Source organism: Azolla caroliniana, unplaced genomic scaffold (genome assembly GCF_043228905.1).
Source record: "Azolla caroliniana isolate FFs.n. ecotype wild unplaced genomic scaffold, voAzoCaro1.0.p SCAF_6, whole genome shotgun sequence".
NCBI lineage: Eukaryota > Viridiplantae > Streptophyta > Polypodiopsida > Salviniales > Salviniaceae > Azolla > Azolla caroliniana.
Genome location: NW_028230441.1, coordinates 1,311,987 through 1,336,625, shown reverse-complemented (window position 1 = coordinate 1,336,625; position 24,639 = coordinate 1,311,987). Strand labels below are relative to the sequence as shown.

Below are 24,639 nucleotides of genomic sequence, written 5' to 3'. Positions count from 1 at the left end.
TCTGTCTGTCTTATGATTCCATATCATTTGTTGCTTCGAGTGGATCTAACTTGATCTTTTGTTTAACTTCAATGACCAAACATAATCGTGTATTTATTCATCACTTTATTGTCTTAATGTAATTATAATTTTCGTGTATATATATGGAGTGTTGTATGTGGGTGTTGTGTTGTGGATTAAAAGTGTTGAAAGTCACTAAGTATATGGAGTCATAGAATCAATCGATTGGGATTATTATCCTTGCTTATGTAAGATTTAGTCATTTTAATAGAAATTTGACCTGATAGCTTTTTAATTCAATATTTACTACCATAAGTCACAGTATCGAAACAATGAATCTCATTAATTTTCACCAATAGATTTTTTCTAGCGGAAATGGTTTTGTGGTTAAGTGCTGATCTTATGATTAATCGAAGTAAATAAAATACATTATGTCACAAGTGATTGGTAGTCTTAATATCAGTATAATTACATTATGTCACAAGTAATTGGTTGCCTCAATAACATTCGGCATAAGTTTTAGGTCATAATTTACAAGTTTTACCTGATCAGTCTTGTGTGGATTTTGAATATTGAGAAGAGCCATTCAAACCAATTCAATGATATGAACAGAGTTGTAGTATCTCAACATTGGAATACAATAGCATGCTCCTTAACTGTTCTGTGGAGTACTCCGTTAAATCTAAGAATGATGAGATAGGTGTCTTAAATTTATGCTTGGAACCAAGTGAATATGTCCACAAACTTTGTATACACCTTATGTATTCATGGAGGTATTGCTTGTGAACTCATCCATTTAGTGATGGTGATATGTTTGGATAAAATATATAGCAATAAGATTGATATATGGTGCACATCTTGATACGGCAAGATTTGTTTTCGATGCCAACTTGTTTGTGAAGAGTGAATGGGAGCACATGTATGATATGATGTTATGGAAGTTCAATCTGGCTAGTAGTAGGCTAGGCAAGTGGCGTGGAAGGTTTCTTGTGGAGTCATTGTTGCTATGGTGGTCCAACTCCAATGTAATTGATTGATCATATGTCCTGGTGTTGACATAATTGGTTTTCATCCAGAAGGTGAGTTGTCTATGGATGTGGTATATGTATGGTATGTATACATATCTTGATGAGACAAAAGTCACCAGAAGTGTGGCAGCATGGTACCTTGCGTAACCTGGTTTGACTTGGCAGTCTGTATGTATGTATAATGCATGGTAAAAGACAGGGCCCCTGAGAGTTGAATATAAATATAGGGTATACCACATTAATTGCTGTGGAGTACAATCATGCGAGTTGCGATATAAAGACATGGATGATGATGGTGACTCATGTGCAAAAGTAATCTTCTGGTCTATAGTTTCTTTGCAAGTAGGAAGGTGTCCATCCGTCATGGATACATTCGAAAAGGACGCATTTGTATATGTAGATTCTTCTTGGAGTGGGAAGGCATGGCATGGCAAAGGCAAGGCAAGCAATGCAGTGCAGAATTGGAGGAGGACAAGCGAAGGGAAAGGGAAAAGGTGGGTGGCGGATGTATCTAAAAATGTGAGGCGGAAGGATTTTAAAGTTTTGAGAAGAGATGATAACTTATAAGGGAGTGTTGTGGATGGATGGATACGGTGGCAAGGGCATCAGAGGGAATTTTTTAGAAGTAGGTTCATAATTTGTTTATTGCGACACGAGAGAGAGAGAGAGAGAGAGAGAGAGAGAGAGAGAGAGAGAGACAGAGAGAGAGAGAGAGAGAGAGAGAAGAGAGGGGTTTCATTGTCAAATCAAAAGTTTTGATGAGAAGAAGATCTCAATAATTCTGGATCCTCGATGTTGTCAATGGAATGAATAAGACAGATAGACAGACACAGAGAGAGAAATGGCGGGGTTTTCCATGTGCATTAAATGCGAAGCACGGGGGTGGGTCCCTCCCTCCCGCCCTCCCTCCCTCCCGCCCGTCCGCTCGCTCGCTTAGTCGCTCAGAAATGAAAAGAAAGCCACAGAGAGAGCAGGTCCGCGTCTTTCTGCGTGTAAACACAGACACAGAGGACAGATTTCTGCACTTTTTTGCAAAAAGCAACACGCTTTGGTTCCTTCTTCCCTTCCCCAAAACCACTACTCTCTCTCTATTGTTTTTCAATCAATATCTGTTTCATTTTTTTAAAAAGGCCTTTCTTTTTTCTTTCTTCTCGAGGTTTTCCCAGATGATGTGATGGTGATGATGGGTGGGGCGGAGGAGAGCATTAAATGCTCTCTCTGCCATTGCTACTGCTACTGCTACTGCTACTGCTATTACCACTGCATCTTTTCTTTTTCTCTGACGTTTTAACCCCTCACCCTTCCCCCCCACCCCCCTTTTTTTTCTTTTCTTTTTCTCTTTTCTTCTCGTCTCAACCCTAAACTGCCTTCCCCCTCTATTTATGTATATATTATATTCTCTTTTCCGCATACATGCATGCATACCTTCTCTATTGATTTTATTGATTGTTTTGTGCCAACTCGTCTCGCAAAAAGTCCGCCCAACAATCGTGTATGTATTATATATTAGGAAATTTACTATGTGTTTGGGAAAACGGTAGGCCAAAATGTCCCTCATAAATAAGTCCCTGCTCAACCACAACGTCGACCAACTGTAGAGGAGGAGAGGACACATCACATGATCCATCCTTAAAATAAATTTGATATAATTGTGTGGTGTGTTTAGTAGGAAGATAGGGAAATCATAATAATATCACACGCTTTCAATAAACGTAGAGATTTATGTGTTGATATACCTTTTTTTGTATTAAGGATAATCGATAATAGATGGACATGAGTGAGGTTTAATTAAGCTTATATTATTATTATTATTATTATTATTATTATCGTGTTCTAACATCACCCACACCTCTGAAGGCGAATTCCATCACCATGTCAGTATGATTGGCCCAAGAAAATGTGGGGCAAGTGATTGCTCATACGAGCTTGTCACATGAATGACAAAGGAAAGTACAGCAGCATGGTGGATTCATACATCAACAGCATAGCCTTTTCAACTACTCATTTGGACATCCGTGAATGGTCGTTCATGACTATGTACTTTTACATTTTAGCCATCAAAACAAAACTTACATACAACACATTTTTAACCTGATATCTCTAAATCATTCTCTCTGCATAACCTCCAATATAGTTTGCATATGTAGGAGTATGAAAACGTGGAGTGGGGTTAGGCTGCCACTTTAACAAATATATGGGGAGGGGGTTAAAGGCGTAATTTAGGGTTCTTAAGGAGCCTCATGAAAGGATGGTCGTTTTAAGCACATGCGTGTGCCCATGAAATTATTTGGTGGATATTTAAGACCAAGACCTTCAAACATAAAAATTCTATTAGCACTTTAACCACTTCCAACAAACACACGAAATCTCTTTTTCAAGTTTTCTTGTACCAAATCGATAATGACAAAGTGAACATCACTAGAAGATTAGGTCAACATTATCGATCATGGCAGCAAAGTTCCTCACTGTGCTACATTTTTTATCTCTTATATAATGTGATCTATATTATAATTTATAATTTATAAAGAACTAAGACCATAGTTTTATGGAGGATCACAAATTTATATGGAGCTACATAGATTCTTAGTATGAACCATACGTGCATTCGAGAATATTTCAATCAATCGAGTATGGTAAACACCCTCGAAGTATGGTAAAAGTATTCGTTAGAGGGTCATATTGGGTGGAGTACCTTTGTGAAGACAAAGTATTCGTTATGGAATGTGTTCTTTTTGCATTATTTCCGCAGTGGCAATGACTATTTGGAATTGGAAAATTATATATTAAGTGTGGGCTTCATTAAGTGGTTTCAAACTCCTTTTTCCAATATGTGTTTCATGGAGTTGAGGATGCCTCCTTCTCCAAGTGGAGTGCCAAACTCCCTTTTTCAATATGTGTTTCATGAAGTTGAGGATACCTACTTCTCTAACAGGGATGTTAAACACCATTTTTCAATGTGTTTCATGGAGTTGAGGATGCCTTCCGAGAGAAATGGGGGATTTGTAAATTATCAAGGCATCATATCCATTAGTTTCCTTGGATATATTTGGCTACTAATGTTGTACCTAGAGACAAAGGATTTTTTAGGTCCATGATGATGTACCTAGAGACAAAGGATTGTTTAGGTCCATGATGATGTACCTAGAGACAATGAACTAATAGGTCGGTCCATAATGATTTACCTAGAGACTAAGGACCGTAAAGGGAACCCTCATTGATTTTGTGGTGAGTTGATAGGATATTATAATTATCAATTGTAATTCAAGTTTATTAATCAATGCAATACTATTTACACATAGAGAGAGAAGGTAACATTGATGCAAAGTCCTTTACCTATCGAAAACCAAAGACCAACCATGGGTTGATTGGGCCAAACGTTGACCTTACAAGTGACCACTTATCTCTTGTATTGTTGCTTCATTGAGTCTCTTTGATGGTTATCATCTAATGTTGGACAAGAATGGAAGGTATACAACTTTAATTATGGATGGTGGAAAATTTTGAAGCGTAATTAACATTCGAAATTGTCACTAATAACAGGTCTCCATTTGGAGAGTATTGATTGGGGTTTTGCCTTTGAATTTAACTCTAGAGAGACTTGAACTAGCAACTATGTCTTTTGAATTGTTCAGGTGGAAGATAATACTCATTCTTCCATAGAATGTCTAATTACTTGTATGATTTGGGGTTATATTTCTCAAATTTGTAGTTATTTTATGTCATGATAGTGGGTATTTGCACAATTCACATAGGTCAAGTCGAAATTAGATATGGAGATACTTTTTTTATTTTGGAGATATTAGGGTCACGTCATAATTGAGATATACATAATTGCTTTTCGTATTTGATGGTATGCATGGAGTATTTAGGGCATGTCGACAAAAGTTGAGAGGGGGTACCGATGTTGCAATTTTGTTTATAAGAGCAAGTCGATCGACATTCTTTCCTCAATTTTGTTCATCTTGCCTATTGGCGATTCAATATGTCTGGCTACCTATGTAGCGGTGATTCTACTCAATTTGGAGTAACATTGTAATGTTTTTCACATACATTCACTATTATAATTGTGTTTTGAGAGAGAGATGTTTCATCTTCATTCATTGGTTTTATTGGGGGCAACATTTTTCATATAAACGCTGTTCATTGAAACTTTGCATTTGCATATTTCATTGGTTTTATTGGGCGCAACATTTGTCTGTGTGACTTTTGATTCTGCTTTATCTTTGAATCTCTTTCTAATATGCACCATAATTTTCTAATACCTCTCAAGAGCTAAGTAATAAAACTTCACATCTCCGTGGATGCAACTAAGAAAAATCACTTTGGCCAATTTTCGCATGAGACTACTTCCACCACATTTGGATTTGGCATGTTTTGATTGCAATAAAAAATTTAACTGTTTGGTTGTTTGACCTCTGTATCCAGACAATTACTCTCATTTAATCCACCATAAAGTTTGGTTCTCAGCAAGTAACTTGGTCACAAAAGTCTTGCACAATTTTGCAAAAGAAGCCAACAAGTTAATGGGTAGATCTTCTTCGTCAATTTTCACCTTCACACCAAGAAGTTAAAATTTCTTTCTTCAAATATAACCTCCAAAGACTTTGACAGATAATGTTTTTTTAGGCATTTCCCACAACCATAAACACATGCAATGCTTTACACATTAGGCTAAATTGAAGCCATATCATATGTTAACTAATAAGGCAGTTCCTGATAAACCAGATTGTATGAGAAACAAAACCATCCAATTTTAATATGTTTTAGTTTGAAAGGCACTGATCCTAATAAAAGACCACTAAATATGGTTGTGTGCCTTTGTCGTAGTACTTGTGAATCTTCTCATTTCAGTTACATTATGATAAAAAGATTTACCTTAGTGGAACCTTCAATATAACAAAAAGCATTAAATTACAGCGAATTTGAGACATGTTGTTACCAATATCATCTAGGGTGAAAAAAAATGAGCTAAGGGGACAACAGACTATTGCTCCCCAAAAACCATCCAAATGGAAGTTGAAATTTACATCTTTCAAGATGTAAATGTCAAAGAGTCCTTTCATAATAGTAGATAACTTTCAACCTTTTCAAGATACAAATGTCGATGAGTTCTTGACTTGTATCATAGATTAAAGGTTCAACTCCCAAATTCACATTGGACCTCCCTTCAGTTGAAGCAAGTAGGAAATTGACCCCCCAGTTAACAAAAACGAAAATATTCATGGGTTAGAAACTTTCTACAGCAGTTATCATGTATGACATCATGAGGTTAACTGTGATACATGAATAAAGTTTTGGTTGTATGTGTTCAAGACCAAATTCTATTTTTGTTGGCAAGTCTAGCCGGAATCTGAATGAAAGACAACTAGAATATTTAGCTATATACAACATATATAGAGAGTTGGAGGTAGTAATGCCTATGCACCCAGCCCTAGTGATTTTGGTCTCTTGATGGCTTGCAGTGGTTCAGCCATGCCTTGCTTATCTTTACCTAGCCCACTGCCTTCAGTAAAACCCATTTTTGCCAGCATTCTCGATCCAAACCCTTTTGTGTGAGCTTCAAACTGACCAATTTGACATAATGATAAACTAGTCACATGGTTATTTCTCAAGTTTGACCCACTGTCAATCACAGTAGTCACCGTGCTCTCATTCATATAAGCATTAATTGGTGTTTTCTGAGCTTGATGTATGTCATCACCATTTGAGCTTACAGCTCCACTGGAGACAAAAGACAAAGGTTGACTAGCATAGTTAGACATCTTGCGAACATTTCTAGAAGCTTTTTTTGTAGATGATGATGCTTTCTCAGAACTTCGTTTTGCAGGAGGGTTCTCCTTCAAGCTTTGGTATGCTTGGCGAGTTGCCCGCTTAGCTTTAGATGCCATCCGTTTCCTTTCTCCATTTCTTGAACGTCCATTTAATGGTTCAAGAACAAGATCCTCATCAATTTGGAGCCTTAACATCTGCACAACAAATATGGCGAGGTAATCGAAGAAATCAAACACCAAACATGAAGTTTTTTTCAGTAAATTGCACGGGGTGACAAACTTACAGCTTCCAAGCGAGCCCTGTCATGACCAGATGGCAGAGCAGTGTGATTTGTACGAGAGACCATCACAAACCTACACAAATACAGCAAACAATCTCACATAACAAATAAACACAGACAATGCATGATTGAAATTTTGACATGGTGGTTGTCACAATTCAACAAAGTTGAGAAAATATACCTCTTCTTGCCAGACCCTTGACTTCCACTCTTCAGACGGTATATTGCTGCCATCTTCTGGATCTGCACATATTCAAAATCTAGCACCAGTTAAGCCTTCTTCTCAATTGATAGCATTTTCATTAAGGCAAAAAGTTTACTTACCTGCACACAGTCAGATCTGTCCATGGGTTTAAATGCAAACATGTCCACCTTGTTCACGACAATATTTTCGAGCTTCTGTCAAAGTGAGTAAAGTTAGAACTTGTGCTTCTTTAAACTAACAAATATCACGATAAAAACAATGAGAAAATTATGCAAATATTTCAACCAAGCACCACATTTGTTTATCGCCACAGTTTCTCTCGAGAACATCCAAAAACCAGTTGATACTCTACATTCAGAGTGTCTTCTTAAAAGAGGATTCAAAGCTCCCTGTTATCTGATTTTACTAGACAAATGCATGATGCACCATTGTTCAGCTACTCACCCATTGATTTGTAAAAGTGTGGCATGTATATACTGGTAGGTTGTATCTTGTGGGCCATAGCAGTACACCAAGGTGCAATTAAGTCACCCGGCATATATCCTACATTGTACTACTGCTTCTCCATTCATATGCCCAACGGGCATCGTGACATCATCATAAAGAGAAACAGAATCTAAAGTGCTCATAAAATTCACAAGTTCTCCTAAATGATAAACAACTGGATGAAATAAAAAGAATATATTAGGTTGAGGTTATGGAGATGGTACTCCTATGAGCTGGCTTGAAAAGTGACGATTATATAATGTGCTATGCTATTTGCAAGTGTGCCCTATATTTCTCCACATTTGCTCTTTGTATATGGCATTCTCTGTGTCAAGCAAAATCCAGCTTGCAGGGTATATGTTGTAGCCTATGACTACCAGCTTAACCTGATATTTTTCTTAACGGTTTATGGTGGGTATGCCTAAACAGAAAAACGCAACCATATTCCATTTTACTTAGGAACATTTAAAATAATGGAATTTCGGTGTCGGTTCGGCTTTGTTTGACCAAGAAATAAAACTATCATTATGATCTTACTTCATTAACTGCTGCAAGATCAAAACCACGAAGTAAAGCTCTCTGTTGTCGCTTTCCAGCAATACTCTCTGTGTGTTGACACTTCTTATAACCTGTACATTCAGCATTGTGTGCATAATTGAGGACTCTTCAATTTGTAACAATCAATATCTGTCTCCAAACATCTATAATGAGCCATAAATTGCTCATGTTAAGTTTCACTTACTTGCTAATCATGTTTCAATAAATAACATACCAGAGGGTTTAATTTTCTTCTTAACAACTGTTCTTTGCTGCATTAATTGTAGTTGAGCAGATTTTTTTTTTCCTTGCTTCATATTTCCCACTTTGGCCAGTTTACCCAAGATCATATCTTGTGGATCCAAATCATAAATGCTAACTTCACTATCATCGGTGCTGCACTCAAGCTTAAGAACATCAAAATTGATGTCAGTTTCTTCGCCTTCGACAGCACATATATGATCTTTAGAAGCTTCTTGCAAGATTTCCCCATCAGATTCAGTCGATTCTCCTGAATACGTGTCATCATCACTCAGCTCAGGTGTATATTCCGATTCAAAAGAAATGCCCATATTCTCAATAGGCACTTGATGGATGACTGGAGTTCGTAAAAACAAATCGCCTTCCATAAAATCACCATCTATTCCAGCTATATAATCTTCAGCAATATCATCGTCAATATCAGAGCTGCTAAAATTTTCAGACCCATCTAAATCTTCCATATCATTCTCTACTGAATGGTATTTTGGTTTGTACTTCATTCGCCTGCCACCTCTCCAATTAAATCGTCCTGATGATAACTTTCCCCTTCCACCAATATCTACATCATCGTCATCTTCATACCAGTCTTTGGACTTCTCAGTGTATATCCTCATACCTCCTATGCAGAGGACACCATTTTCCTCGCTTCCTGATGAGTTATTTCTCTTCTCGAGTTTTCTAGCATGTTTTACTCTGTTTCTCCCTGGTTTCTCATCATGTTCAATGACTTTCTTCTTTGTTAGTGTTGAGCTTGAGGAATCAACTGGGTTCTCACTTGATACCATTGAGTCTTTGACATTGGAACTTTGTAATAACGTTGGAGTCATCCCAAAGGTCGCTTCCATTCCTTTATTTACTTCTGGTAAGATGACTTGAGTATTCTCAATATCCTGAATCCAATTTATACAAATAAAGTGATATATTTGTTCATCAAACAAGTTTACTATGAAAAATACATTTAATTTGCAACAAAACACCCTAAAAAACTCACATCTTTATTCATAAGACCTTCACTGCCACCATCATCTACATCTGGGTACACATATTGAACAGCTTTGTTCACTTCAACATGAGGCACATCAGTGAAACGGGAGGTACCTTTCTTTTCTTTAGCTCTAAAACCATCCCTCATTACTCTATCTACATACAATGTAAATAACTCTTTATTTTCATCAACGTGGGAACAGAATCTGAATTCCAGTTGCACAAATCATAGTTGCTAAAAAACCTGCATTCTATCTTTAAAATATATTTCAGAATACTCTGAGGTATTCTACGCATATTCTATGTTTTAGAACTGCCATTTTAGAATGTTTCGCGTATTTTATGTATTCTAAGTAATCCATATATTTTACACATCTGACAAGCATTTAACATTTCCAAAAAATAAAAACGAAAATATCTATTTTTTAACTTTATAATTTAAGAAGTATTTAACGTACTCTACATATGTAATAACAAGTATTTAGCGTTTCCGACCAATAAAAACTAATTTACTTTTTTTAACTTTAAAATTTAAGAATTATGTAATGCATTCTACATAGTTTATGTATTTTATCTGTACAAACCGTATTCTAAATATTTTATAAAAAAAGTTCTACATACAGGGTAAATAACTCTTTATCTTTATCAAAGTGGGAACAGAATCTAAATTCTACTTGCACAAATTATAGTTGTTAAAAAAACGCATATTCTATGTTAAAAACACGTTTTAGAATACTCTGAAGCTACACATTTCCTACGTTTTAGAACTGCCATTTTAAAAACACATATTCTATGTTTAAAATACATTTTCGAATACTCTGAAGTATTCTACACATGTCTTACATTTTAGAACTGCCATTTTAAAAAAGCGAATTCTATGTTAAAAATATGTTTTAGAATACTCAGAACTATTCTACACATATTCTACGTATTCTGATTATTCCACCTAGTCTACACATTTAGCAAGTATTTAGCATTTCCACAAAAAAATTTAAACTTCAAATTTTAGAAAGTATTTAACGTATTTTATACGTAGAATACATCTTTTGAGTATTTTTAAAGAAGGTAGGATACTTCGCATACATATTGTACGCATATTGCATGCTAAGTACTCTACAACTATGGCACAAATGGGACTTCAATATCTAAGATGAATGCTGCAGTACAATGTCAGTAATGATAGAGAAAAAAATGCAAAAAGAATTTGTTCTACAATTTAGAAGTCACAAAGATGTTATACCTATTATGTCTTACTGCGCATTTGATTTGAGTAATTGTAAAATACATAATGTCGGACCATTTTTAAAATGCATATTTAATTGTTTTGTTTGGTCATTCAATCATTTATAAGCAAATTTATCAAATCTTCCTTCTGTTATCAGATCCTTGCATTTTTCATTCAGTAAATCCATTCTCAGGCCATCAAATATATGCTTAAGTCAAGAAACCAATAAATCCATACTTTAGGTCAACAAGACCAATTTGATGGTCAATTAGCTATCCTTTAGGTCATGAAATTCTTCACCTAAAAAGGAATTTAATCACGTTCCTTTTTTTTTAACTCCTTTGAGAAATTTGGCACTTCCTTAATCTTCTTATATCTATTCCAAATTTTTCATCATGAAGTTAGATGCAGGAAGCAATACCTGTAGAACGAGACGATGTCAGAGAATGATTCCCAGTGTTCAGAGTAATCCTTTGAATAAATGCAGAGGAAGCAGATCGAGACGAATGCTTTGGGCGGCGAGATCCTCTTGTTTTAACGGAAGACCCTCTGGTTGAAGGGATAAATTCATGAGCGTGGGAATGGCTGTCATTTCCTTCGGTTGCCGCATCTCTGCTTCTGCTTCTGCTTCGGTTTCGGTTTCTGCTCTGTTTCGCCACACGTTTCTGTTTGTTAACTCGAGACATCGCTGGATCGCTCGGAAAGAAGATGAAGCAGGACAAGAGAATGTACGTATGCTTTGTATGCTGTTCTTATTCTTACTGACCTAAAAATGTCCAGCCATGGGCTGAGGTTTTGGACGGCCAACCATTTTGAGTTGGATATGCATGGCATATTCTCCACTACACTTAGAAGTTAGGATATATATATATATATATATTTCTCCACCACTCTTGACCAAATCTCTAGATATGGAAAATGTGCGATCAATTGTGGTTGTAGATATATGGGATATATATATATATATATATCTATATAATTTAATGGCATATTATTATCTATTCAAGGTTCTCTTGACCAAATCTCTAGATATGGAAAGTGTGGGATCAGTTGTGGTTGTAAATTGTAATGCATGAGGAGGGGGGAAAATAAACTGCTTGACCTATTTATTTTCGAGTATAAACAAACACTGAGAATTTCCCTGGTTTACAATCCTTGGAGTTGCAACATGGGCAATTTTGCATTTCCCTCTCGAAGTAGTCCGAGCTTTTACCGTCCATATCGTAAGAGATTGTGTTTTATCACCTCGAGTATTGGATGTTCATGGTACATTTGAGTACCACCACAACATGTACATAGATTGACATATTTCAAAACTAAGCACTAATGTCACCCTTCCACAAACAAATTTGTTTAGTCAATTAATTGACAATTTTCGCAAAGAAGCTATTGTTATTGTTTCTTACATGGTGGTTGGCAAAGAGAAGATGGCTCTCAAGAGATACGAGGTATATACATTTTGCAAGATTCCGGAAAGAAGAGCAATATAGGATGTGAAGCTCTTCCTGAAGTTTTGTGCAAAAGATTGCTAGAGGGGAAGAAAAGCTAGGACAATAAAAAGTAGTTGCAAGCCCACATTTGGGGTATTTGGACAATTCCTTGCAATTGTGAAAATTAAACCATGGACATTTTTTCTCACAAAATGGGCCTGTTTCGCATTGTCATGTCTGCGGAAGTCTTTTTAAGCTGCCAAAAGAGCAAATGAAACAAGAGCGGATCGCACACATCTCAAAACAAAGAGGACAAGACGGAAGTCTTTCGTTTTTTGAGGAATTGCGTGTTCGATGAAAAAAGAGCGGAGGAGGTATGTATATACGTATATGTAAATATCTGTACACACACATGTATGTATATGTATATACGTATATGTATGTATTTGTCATGGTCTGCGTACCTGACGAAGAAAAAAAGCAGCAAGTATTTTATGAGCTATTTACATAATTGGGTCTCTCCTCTCTCTGTTGAAATTTAGGGCTGCTTCCACTTCCCTCCCCTCCTCTTCTCTGCGACTTCGTCATCTGTTGCTCTACGTTTAGCGATGGTAAAAGTATACACTTTTCATCCTCCATTTCTCTCCGTCTGCACTGTGTCTCAAATATTCTCTTCCCCGTTCACAATGCATAGATCTAACTCTCTTTCTTCTCTGTTTTTTGGTGACTGTTTCCTCAGGGCGTTTCTCCAAGGCGTGGGAGGTAAGGGAATGCATTCCTTGTGAAGTTTTCTCGTTTATCCACATATATATTTGCATCGTGTGTTCTACATCCCGTTCTGCGTGACTGTGTGCAGGTATTCTGATTCTCTTTCACCTAGAAGAAGGGTTTCTAGATCAAGAAGCCCTGCTAGACGATATTCGAGGAGTCCTGAGAGAAAGTAAGCTTTACTTTGCAAATATTGTTCTCTTGCTGCGTTTCGAAGAGTGGACATGGTTAGGTCCTGAGATTATATCTTCGACGTTTGTATTGTGTGGTCATGTTTGGTTTTCTGCAATGGTGCATTGGAGATCTGTGTAATGCGGTCATGGATGGTTTTCTACAATGATGCCTTTAAGATTTGTGGAATATGGTCATGTTTTACCGTTTGAAATGATGCATTTGAGATCTAGTTGTATTCGACTCAAGTGTTGTGTGATCATGTTTGTTTTTCTGCAATGATACATGGGGTATCTGTGTAATGCGGCCATGTACGATTTTCTACAATGATGCTGTTAAGATTTGTGGAATATAGTCATGTTTTACTGTTTGAAATGATGTATTTGAGATCTAGTGATGTTTATGGTTTGAGATACATGTATATTATGTTTTGAGTTAACGTGAGACATATATAGTATGGTCTTGTCTAAGTTGTGAAAGGATCTATTTGACAGCGACACAATCTGATCACGTTTAAATCATGCATTGATTCATTAGAGATCTATGTAATATACATCTTTAAGTCTTCTTAATGTCTGTGTTATATATGTAAAGCCTGGAAGGATGCATTTGAGAGCATATGTAATATATGCTCGTGTCATCCGACAAAGAATGAATTCTGGGGTTTATAATGTGTAAAATGGTTATGTCTAGTATATATAGATGTATATGTAATAAGTACACACACAGTCTGAGAGAGAGGGAGAGAGAAAGGGGGATGCTTTGTCATCGAGTCCTGAAAGGAGGAGATCCATGTAATCAGATTATGTTTAAGTTCTGATAAGACGAATGCAACCTAATCATGTTTAGACATCTTCATGATTAGATGATTTTTATCAAGCTCTTATGCATCAAGTTCAGAGTTATTTTTATGTGTATATGTATAAGTACCCGCAGAGTCTGAGAGAGAGAGGGAGAGAAATGCTTTGTCATTGAGTCCTGAGGAGGAGGTTTATGTAACTTGATAATGTTTAGATTGCTGTGTAATCTATTTATATGAAAGGATCTACATAATTTGATTTTGTCTAAGTCACTGATGAAGGTTGGGCTTGCATTGTTATATTATTTTTTCATGATTCTATTCATGCTTAATATTTCACTGTTGAAGCAACAATTTCAACAGGAAGTTTGAATTATAACAACTTGGATGTGTAGACGAAATGGAAGCAAAGAGAATGTTACGAACCCTGGGAACAATCTATATGTCACTGGATTATCAACTCGTGTGACAGAGAAAGAGTTAGAAGAACACTTTGCTGGTGAAGGAAAGGTAGGGATTAATTTGAGCCTATGAACGTGTGATAGTTAATTGAGTTTTTCCTTTATTTCCCAAATTCTAATTGTGCTGTCAATTCTAAGCCTTTATTTCCCAAATTCTAATTGAGAAATTATGCTGTCAATTGAGACGTAAAATAGCAATCAAATGCTAATAGGGTAATTATATTGTCAATTCACATCCCATTTCTTAACTATATGTGCTATTTAACCAATTATCTAGTCAGTTCAGCCACTTGTCTATATAGGGAAATAACAAAACTCCAATGGCTTCTGGGGAAAGAAGAACTTAGCTTATTTCATAGCTTTCCCTACCTAATTCTAGGATGCATTTTGTATGCACCTTAAAACTGAAAACGTTTATACAATCTTTTTTTCAGGTGGTTGAGTGTAGGTTGGTGGTTGATCCTCGATCCCATGAGTCAAGAGGTTTTGCCTTTGTAACAATGGAAACACTTGAAGATGCAGAAAGGTGCATCAAGTATTTGAATCGATCTACATTGGAGGGCCGGATCATAACTGTTGAGAAGGTGAGCTGTCGTTTTTCTTGTGTGAAAGGAGAAATCCCTATTTATAGGGTTAGCTGAAAAGTAAAGAAGGCTTTGTGATGTTGCTAATTTTTGTTTGCATTCCTTGGAACGTATATGATCGTTCAGAAATCAATCCAAGCTATCTCAATAACTTTTAATTTCAACATCGGGGTTCATGAGGAATATCAGCCCAAGCAAGCATTTTCATACAAATCCTTGTCAACAACAGCATCACCAAATTGAGAACTGTGTAGTGCATATCTCTGCCCCCTCGACCTTTGCCGTCAATGCAAGCTATGCTGAAAACTTTAATTTCAAGACTGCTCCTCAAGAATATCTGCCCAAGCAAGCATTCATTTTCATTCCAATTCTCATCAACAACAGCATCGCCAAATTGAGAATTGTGTAGTGCTATTTTCTGGCCCCTCAACTTTTGCTGAATGATTATGCAGCAGTCATGTCCTTCCCTATTCCTTCTTTACAATGCTTTATATCGAGTTCGAGTTTCCTAATTCGGAAAATTAATGGTTAGTAAGGTCGATACCGATCATTAGAGGGATAGTTATTTGCTTAAGTTAGTGTTATGGTCATTGTCTCCCTCATTTGAAAACCTGCTGTTGATCCTCCCAAGCGCACGATTGACAGTGTATGAGTTTGAGTTTGAGTGTAAAATGTGCATATACTGCATCTAAGCTTGAGTTAACTGTATTGGTAAGCTAATGTATACAATCATCTGTACAGTACTTTGAGACTTGCTTAACATACTGGATGTTGCAGGCTAAACGAACAAGGGCAAGGACACCCACACCTGGTGCATATCTAGGTGTTCGAGGTTTGTGTGCGTTTTAGTGTATATTGATTATGGCCTCTCAGTGCCATTGATACTTCTCTAGTAATGGAACTTGATATCTATATGTATGTTATGGTACTGCAGCTGCATTAAGGAGTAGTTCGAGAAGCTATGGTCGAGATTATCATCGTGATAGAGATCACGAAAGAGACAACCACAGATCTAGGCATTCTCCTCGGTACTCTCCTTATCGTGGTAGTCGGGAACGTGATTGGGAACGAGAGCGTGATCGATCTCCACGATACTCTCATCGAAACTATGGAAGAGATAGATCTCGGTCTCCACAGTATTCACCATACCGACGCTGATAGTCATGTTACAACATACAAACCTGTGTGAAACAAACAAAGGTCTTCATTTTGTGAAACTGATTGGGCCACTTCATAGTGTTTCAAACTGACCAACAATAACCTGATTTCTCTGTAAATGTTTTGCTATATTAACTTATCTATTTCTATTGACAATGTTTTTCTTTTCCTACTTCAAGTATTTTTCAGATTCCTTTTACATTGTTCCTAGGTGAGGATTCCTCTCTGACACTAACATATCTAATGAAGTAAATAGGCTGCAATAATGCGAGAATTTCTAGGTCATTCTTTTCTGTCTTTTCTGATAAGACTGTTTGTCGTAAAATAATCAAGAAGATTGGAAAATGTTCCTGCTGTCATAAGATGGAAAACCTTTATACAATGTGATAGTAGGCATAACGTGGATCTAATCTTTAAGGTGAGTAATGGTAACAAAATATGCAATTTTTTATAATGGTGGGAGTCTTGTATATGATGTTTCTTGGTGCCTATGAACTTGTATGCGGTGTTTTGGTGCCTATGAAGTTTTAGGCTTGCTTTTGTGCAGGCATTATTGAGAGTGAACAAGTTATGAGTGTTGTAAGCAACAATTGTGTAATTTAAAAGCAATGTTTCTTACAATTCAAAGTGAAAGAAATTGGGACAAGGACTTTGGTGGTGCTAATTGACCGATGTCTAGGAAACGAAAGACACATGATTCTTGTATCATGGTGAAAATTTGGAAATTAGATGCAGATACGTAATATTTTCATTAGAAAAATCAAGATTGTAGAGGGACTGAGGAATTCATGTCTCATATTCTTCAGGTAAGTTCTTTAGTTAAAGAAAAATAAAAAATATGAATAAGACTACTTATATGGTTATTTGTGTAGGCCATTGGTCTAAGAAATAAATACAGTGGGGTCTCAAGTTCAGAACTCGTACATAAGGCATTCAAGTCTTCGTATAGGTTCAGCGATAATAGATCATGAGTTTTCTGATATACATTAAATGTTTGAATTCATTGCATTTGAATTTAAGTGCTCTTCAAGAACATAAAATTATTTAGATAGGTCAGTTCTTTAGTTAAAGAAAAATAAAAAATATGGATAAGACTACTTATGTGGTTATTTGTGTAGGCCATAGGTCTAAGAAATAAATACAGTGGGGTCTCCAGCTCAGAACTCGTACATAAGGCATTCAAGTGTTTTTATAGGTACAGTGATAAACATTATAAATATAGATCATGAGTTTTCTGATATACATTAAATGTTTGAATCAATTACATTTGAATTTAATACATCTCAAATGGAATCAAATTGGTGCATTTGGTTACATTGTCATGGTGATTATGTGTGCAGTGTGCATGCACCCAAATGGTTCATTAGTTGTGGAAAAAAGATGCTTCCAGACAGGGATAATATCGAAGTGATTAGGTTGCTATGTCAGATGGTTCAACGCAATAAAGCAACCAACACCTGGGAAGGTGTGCGGACAGATATCTCTCTAGTTAGTGTAACTCTACATGTCTCCCATAGCTTCTCTTTGTTAAACTAACAGACATTGTTGCATGATGCATAATTCAAAATGAAACAACGCAGCGGGAGAGACTCAATTTGTTTTTAGCATGTTTCTCAAAGCAGAAGGGATTGTATATGTATACATACATAGATAGCTCTAACTTATATTATATGCATGATTGTCTCTTCGCTTTCTATAGCTTCTTCAATAGACACCTTGAGAGAGATGCATTGAAATTAGTAATGGGATCATCATTGCCTGGTAGATAAGATTTTGTGATGTGATGCCAATGTTTACCTTTTTCTTCGGGTATCATGCTCTACCAACTCCAAGTTAACTGGGTAATCGACAAACTCCAATTAGCCAAAATCCATGAATCGTAATAACATACCTTAGGATGGAGATGCCACGAACTATTTCCTTGTCATCGGCCTTGAACTGACTACGTTGTTGATTCTCCTCTTGTTGTTTAGATTTGCTATGGTGGCGCTATTCAGCCTCTTGTTGCTCATAGCTTTGTCTCTAGTGTTGGACGTACTTTCATATATCTAGAATGTGATGAACATTTTAACTACAAGTAATGACTGTCACGATGCATCTCCTCTAGACAAGCATAGATGTTCTAAGCTAGGCTGGCTCAACCTATGACCATCCATTTTATTTTGGCCAGCTCAACCTACTTATTTTTACATATTTGTAGTTGTATGAACATTTTATGTAGCAACAAATTTCATATATTTAGTTTTGGATGGGCATGACTAATTTTTTACTTAATGAGCAATGGTTGTTGACTATGCAGCATGAACCCATGACCACAAGAATAAGAGCTTTGGCGTTTTTCATCTGAGCAAGGTTGGTTATACCGTTAATATAATCAAGGTCTCTTGCGGCTTAGTTAGATTTTGATGACATTTTATGTAACAAGCAATGAGGTGCAAACCTATGACCACAAGTGGTAAGAGGCTTGTGCTAATCCATTAGAGCTAGGTCAACATGCTTGTTTAGTATCTTTATCTATCTTCATTCAACATTTTCTAAAGTAATTGTGAGCAATGACCGTCGATCATGGGGCTCAAACCGATGACCGGCCCAACGTTACTTTCATATATTTAGAGTTGAATGCCCATTATGTAGGGTTTAGGATTTAGGGTTTGCAATAAGCTTGAGAGAGAGCGTGGAGGTAATCGAAGGGCAAATGATCTAAATGCAGCTTATATACACCATAATTCCCAAAATATCACTGAAAGGGACTCGAGAAATTCACTCAAATGATTACTCATGCTATTCTAATGTAAAGAATCGATGGTGATTCTTGTGCAGCGGAATAGATATGTGTGTTATGTGTGTGTGTGTGTGTGTGTGTGTGTGTGTGTGTGTGTGTATGTGTGAGAGAAGAATAGAGAAGAGAAGAGAACACAAGATAGATAAATAGAATACTCAAGAAGAAGAAGATGTATATTTCACAAGTAGAATAAGAATTACACAATGTAGTATAATAAGGAGTCACAACCGACTTAGTATGAAGTATGAAGAGGGTGCTTTATATAGAGTCACCCTCTCTCTTCATTAACTTTACAACAACCACTCTTTCTCTTGGGGAATGGGAAGACTCATAATCATGGGGAACATGTAACTCATTAGTTATGTGTCATAGAATATGATTCTATGACACATAGTTAATGTGTAGAGAGTAGTAGTGTGACTCTTGACCTTTGCGTAATCACGGATTAAGCTCAACTCGGGTCGGTTCCTTTCGGTGGATGTCCGCTTCGGCTCGTATTCAGTTCAGACGATCTACGGTGTTTGCTTCGGCTCATACTCGGTTCAAGCGGTATCCGATATTTGCTTTGGCTCATACCCGGTTCAGACGGTATCTGGTTCTCGCTTGTACTCCCCCTCATGCTTGGCAAGTCAACTATCGTCAATCTAAGGTCTGACATGAATTGCCGAAGCTTGTCGGCTCCTAAGGCTTTGGTGAAGATGTCCGCCGTCTGAAGATTCGTGTTGATGTGTTGAAGGTCGACATCTTCGGCTTGTACGCGCTCTCGAATGAAGTGGTAGTGCACTTCGATGTGCTTTGTGCGCGTGTGGAACACCAGGTTCCGAGCCAAATATATACTGCTCATATTGTCGTAGTAAATGGGAGTCTGATCCTTGATGGGGAAACCCAGATCCTTCAAAATCCTCTTGAGCCATACAGCTTCACATGCAGCTACGACTGCGCCCCTGTATTTGGCCTCCGTACTCGAAAGTGCGACGATAGGCTGCTTCTTACTACTCCAAGATATTGCTTCGTTATCGAGCGAGAAGACAAATTCAGAGGTCGATTGTCAATTAGCTTTGTAGCCTGCCCAGTCCGCGTATGTGTACCCTTCGAGTCGTATTGGTGTGGTTGATGCGTATAGAACGCCGTAATCCATTGTGCCGCTCACGTATCGTGATACTTGCTTTGCGCAATCGAAATGGATATCTTGCGGAGTTTGCATGAATTGGCTAAGGAGTCTGACTAGATAGCTAAGGTCGGGTCGAGTGATCGTGAGATAGATGAGGCTCCCGATCACAATATTGGGTCGGCTCGCACTCGTCTGTGATGGAGTCAACATCTAGTTTGAGGTTTCAATCGAGAGGGGTTGCCACAGATTTACACTGAGTCATCCTGAACTTGTATAACAAGTTGAGGATGTAGTGCCGTTGGGAGATCATAATGCCGGTCGCAGTTCGAATTACCTCGATGCCTAGGAAGTAATGAAGCTCCTTCATGTCCGTCATCTCGAATTTTTTGGAGAGGTGGGACTTGACCTTCTTGATGTCGATTAAATGTTGCCCTCCAATAACCAGATCATTCACGTAAAGGATGATGACAATTAGGCTTCTAGAGTCGTGGCGTACGTAGAGGGAGTTGTCGGATTTCGACATTCGAAATCCAATTTGATGAAGATATTGCGTAAACTTCGAATGCCAAGCACGCGGTGCTTGCTTGAGGCCGTAGAGAGACTTCTTGAGTTGGCATACGACTTTTGGATGAATGCGTGATTCGAAGCCGGGTGGTTGTACCATGTACACCTCCTCGTCTAATTCGCCGTCACGAAGAAAGGCGTTCTTGATGTCCATTTGGTGGAGTTGCCACCCTTTTGCCGTTGCAAGTGCGATCATGGTCCGCACCGTCATCATCTTTGCCAGCGGGGCAAAGGTCTCTTCATAGTCGACTCCATGTGTTTGTGCGTATCCTTTCGCTACGAGTCGAGCTTTGTAACAGAGCCGTCAACATTATACTTCACCTTGTAGATCCATCTGCAGCCAATTGCCTTCTTGTGCGGTGAGTGGGGAACAAGATCCCATGTCTCGTTCTTGCGTAGTGGACGCATCTCCTTAGTCATTGCTTCGATCCATCGCGGGTCCTTTGCGGCTTCGAAAAAGGTTTGTGGCTCCCGTTGCCGTGAAGAAAACCGTTCCTAGGCGGAAACCGGGTTTATCATGTATAAACCGGTCCTTCCACGCGAGTGCACTTTCGTTGTATAGTAAGTAGCTAGGTACAAGTTGGTTGAGGTGAGATTCTAGGTAGCACGCATTCAATAAGGAGAGAATCAAGGTGTATCTCTGTCCGAAAGGACAGAGAATTAATATGATGTAATGAATGATAACGGCCTCCCTCCTTGGGCTATAAAAGAGAGGGAGAGGAATGAAAAAGGGATCGCTTTTTGGGGAGGAGGACGAGGAAGTCGGTGTAGACTTCTTCGAGGTGGCTTACGTAACAACCGGAAAGGGAAGCACTCCGGCGCTTAACTACTTCGACGAGAGCAAGTATGACGGGGAGTGGCTCCAGATCGACGAGTTCCTAAGAACAATGACACTGGACGCGGTGTGGACGAAGGAAGAGACCAACAAGATCCGGAAGAAAGCGTACCGATTCTTCCTACGAGACGGGTACATATGGAAGCACCCGAAGAAAAGGGACGACATCCCGCTTCGAGTGGTGGCAAAGAAAGAGGAGCAGGAAGAGTTACTGTTGGCATACCACGAGAGTCCCTGGGCCGGACACCGTGGGACATGGGCCACGTTTGAGAAGCTAAAGGGAAAGTTCTGGTGGCCGGTTCGTGACAACTTGCGAAAGCTGTCAGATGCACTCCATAGTCCGACACCGGGACGAGCTCCACCCAACTTACCCGCCGACCGTCCACTTCAAATGGATGGTGGATTTGGTGACAATGCCGATGGGGGTAGGACAGATGCGGTATCTGGTGCTGGCTCAAGAGGACCTGACGAACCAGGTTGAAGGCCGAGCACTGCAGAACAAAACGACTGCAGCTGTGTGCCGGTTCCTGATCGAGGACGTGATATGTTGGTACGGGAGCGTAGGGAAGATCGTGGCTGACCGCGGAGAGTTGGACGTTCAAGAGGCCGAAGAGTTGTTTGACAGGCTAGGGGTCAAACTCTCGCTCACCACAACGTACAATCTGGAGGCTAACGGGAAGGTGGAGCGCGGACATGGGCCAGTAGTCAAAGCGCTAGTACGGGCTTGCGGGGGCCAAGTCAGGAACTGGCCACGACTGCTACCTTATGCCTTATGGGCGGACCGAACTACACACAATTCGGTAACCGGGTTCATGCCGGCAGAGCTTATGTAAGGACATAAGCCGATCATGCCGACGGAGGAGACGATCTCCTCATGGGCCACGGTGGACTGGAGAGATGAGATGAGCCGAGAGGAGGTGCTGGCGGCACGGATTCGACAGTTCAAGCGGAGGCTGGAGGACGTGGAAAGAGCCGCGGAGAAGCTTCGGTTGGCAAGGTTGAAGAAGAAAGGGCGATTTGACCGGACTCACCGACTGCGACCGAAGAAAATCGAGGAAGGCGACTGGGTCCTAGTGTATGACAACAGCCTCATCAACCAACACCAATCGAGGAAGTTTGCAAAGAGGTGGTTCGGGCCTTACGCGGTGACAGGCGCCAATGACAACAAGACCTACCATCTTGCGGAGCTCAACGGTATGAGGATGGCAATACCGGTAGCGGGGAAGAGGGTCAAAGCATTTAAGAAATGACACGAGTGCGAGCCGGATCTGGAAAGCATGGACGGCGACGACGGACGGTCCGAGGCAGATGACGTCCCGAAAGGCGAGGAGTAAAGCATGGACCGGTTTTCTCCGGCAAGAGCCCAATTTTGGCGCATACCGGTGGATGCGCGGTTAGGTGGGGGCGGATGTCGTGAAGAAATCCGTCCCTAGGCGAAAACCGGGTTTATCGTGTATAAACCGGCCCTTACACGCGAGCGCACTTTCGTTGTATAGTAAGTAGCTGGGTACAAGTCGGCTGAGGTGAGATCCTAGGTAGCACGCATTCAATAAGGAGAGAATCAAGGTGTATCTCTGTCCAAAAGGACAGAGAATTAATATGATGTAATGAATGATAACGACCTCCCTCCTTGGGCTATAAAAGAGAGGGAGAGGAATGAAAAAGGGATCGCTTTTTGGGGAGGAGGAAGTGCTGTCGGACTGGGACCGAGCTCTTCTCCTCCTTGCTCTGTATTCGCGGGGCGTAGGTTTTCGGGAGGCTGACTCTGCTTCGTGGAACGCCCATGTGCTTCCGGCAGAGTCTCCATCTCGCTCTTCTATGTGTGAGTGAACAGGCGTCGGTGTTCGCCTTGCCGGCCTATTAGTTGTAACCGTCTTGATATACACATACAAATTAATATACATACGTGTTCATATACTTGGACTTCTAGTCGTCTCTTTTTGTTGTGTTGATGCACTGTGATTCCTGTGTGCCTCACGTCCGTTCGTGTGCAAGTGCGTCTGTTGCCTTCCCATTCCCCTCCTTCTTAGCTATTTCTCGGTCCAAGACCACGGTGGTCCCACCTCGTTCTACACGCACGCGCGTAACAACGCGACACCGTACTGTCGCTACCTTCATCATAAAGGCGTAATGGCCAAATCGGCTTACGGGGTTCTTTTCAAGGGTGGATCAGCGGAGCTTCTCGTTTGTGGATACTACGGCTTTCTCCGCTCCATTTGTCCAGATCTCAAGGCCTTCAAATTCACTATCGAGGGAGTGAAGTGATTCGTTGCCGTCAAAGTGATCGTCTTCATACTCCGGCATTTTCGCCTTCCCTTTGTCCATCTTCGGAGTCGGCCGAGATGTGCTTTGATCGCTCGGGGGCTCTTGTGGCCCAGTAAGCCATGTCGTAATTGGGCTTTCATCGAACATGCGCATGAGTCGATCTTCGACTTCTATCTCTATTTAGGTGGCATCCGGGTCGAGCCGAATCGAAGTCTAAGTTGTCTCTTGTGTGTACCAGGATGCAAACTCATCGAAAACGACGTCTTGACTTACTCGAGATTTTCGAGTTGATGGGTTGTAGCACTTGTACCCCTTTTGCTCTAGTGAGTATCCTACGAGGATACATTTCTCTGACTTCGGGTCAAGCTTTTGACGCTTCTTGTCGGGGATGTGCACGTAGGCAATGGAGCCGAATATACGAACATACGATAGGTTCGGCCTCTTTTCGAAGAACTTCTCGTGCGGAGTAAGTTCGTGCACACCCGATGTTGTACACCGATTCATGAGATAGACGACCGTGTTAGTTGCTTCCGCCTAATACGATTTCGGCATGTGCTTTTCGTTAAGCATAACCCGTGCCACTTGAAGGATGTGCCGATTCTTGCGTTCGGCCACACCGTTTTGTTGTGGCGTATTGTTGGGGACAAGGCCGTCAATGCGGAAGTGCAAGCAACATTCGTGATGAAGAAGAACCTGTGTATGCGCATGAGCAAGATAGACACATAGAGACAGAGAGAGGGATAGGCACAAAGAAATGTTATATTTCTCAAGGAACATTTACAAATTACAAACAACAACAACAACTGTTTCTGAAGGTTACAACGTCGCTTTATATAGTGACTATCCTAGGGCAACTGCCCTTTATGCTATTTACAGAAATAGCCCAAACTTGGGTTGTCCAAAGGGACAGTGTGAATACGGCCATTATACACT

The 24,639-nt window shown here is 39.4% G+C and overlaps 2 protein-coding genes across 2 annotated transcripts; one reads left to right on the top strand and one right to left on the bottom strand.

The window, feature by feature from the left end:
* Positions 1–6,228: 6,228 nt before the first annotated feature.
* On the bottom strand, positions 6,229–11,516 carry LOC147862446 (D111/G-patch domain-containing protein). The gene is made up of 8 exons (XM_087320994.1): positions 11,200–11,516; positions 9,561–9,709; positions 8,544–9,459; positions 8,309–8,400; positions 7,405–7,479; positions 7,262–7,323; positions 7,084–7,153; positions 6,229–6,994 (listed from the first exon to the last, which is right to left on the bottom strand). Exons 1-8 carry the CDS (start codon positions 11,462–11,464, stop codon positions 6,446–6,448), a joined length of 2,178 nt encoding a protein of 725 aa, XP_087177120.1. The 5' UTR covers positions 11,465–11,516; the 3' UTR covers positions 6,229–6,445.
* Positions 11,517–12,698: 1,182 nt separating this feature from the next.
* LOC147862445 (serine/arginine-rich splicing factor SR45a-like) lies at positions 12,699–16,348 on the top strand. The gene is made up of 7 exons (XM_087321598.1): positions 12,699–12,819; positions 12,948–12,970; positions 13,065–13,148; positions 14,342–14,456; positions 14,842–14,991; positions 15,769–15,823; positions 15,926–16,348. The coding sequence occupies exons 1-7, from the start codon at positions 12,817–12,819 to the stop codon at positions 16,147–16,149; spliced, it is 654 nt and encodes a 217-aa protein (XP_087177724.1). The 5' UTR covers positions 12,699–12,816; the 3' UTR covers positions 16,150–16,348.
* The last annotated feature ends 8,291 nt before the right edge of the window (positions 16,349–24,639 follow it).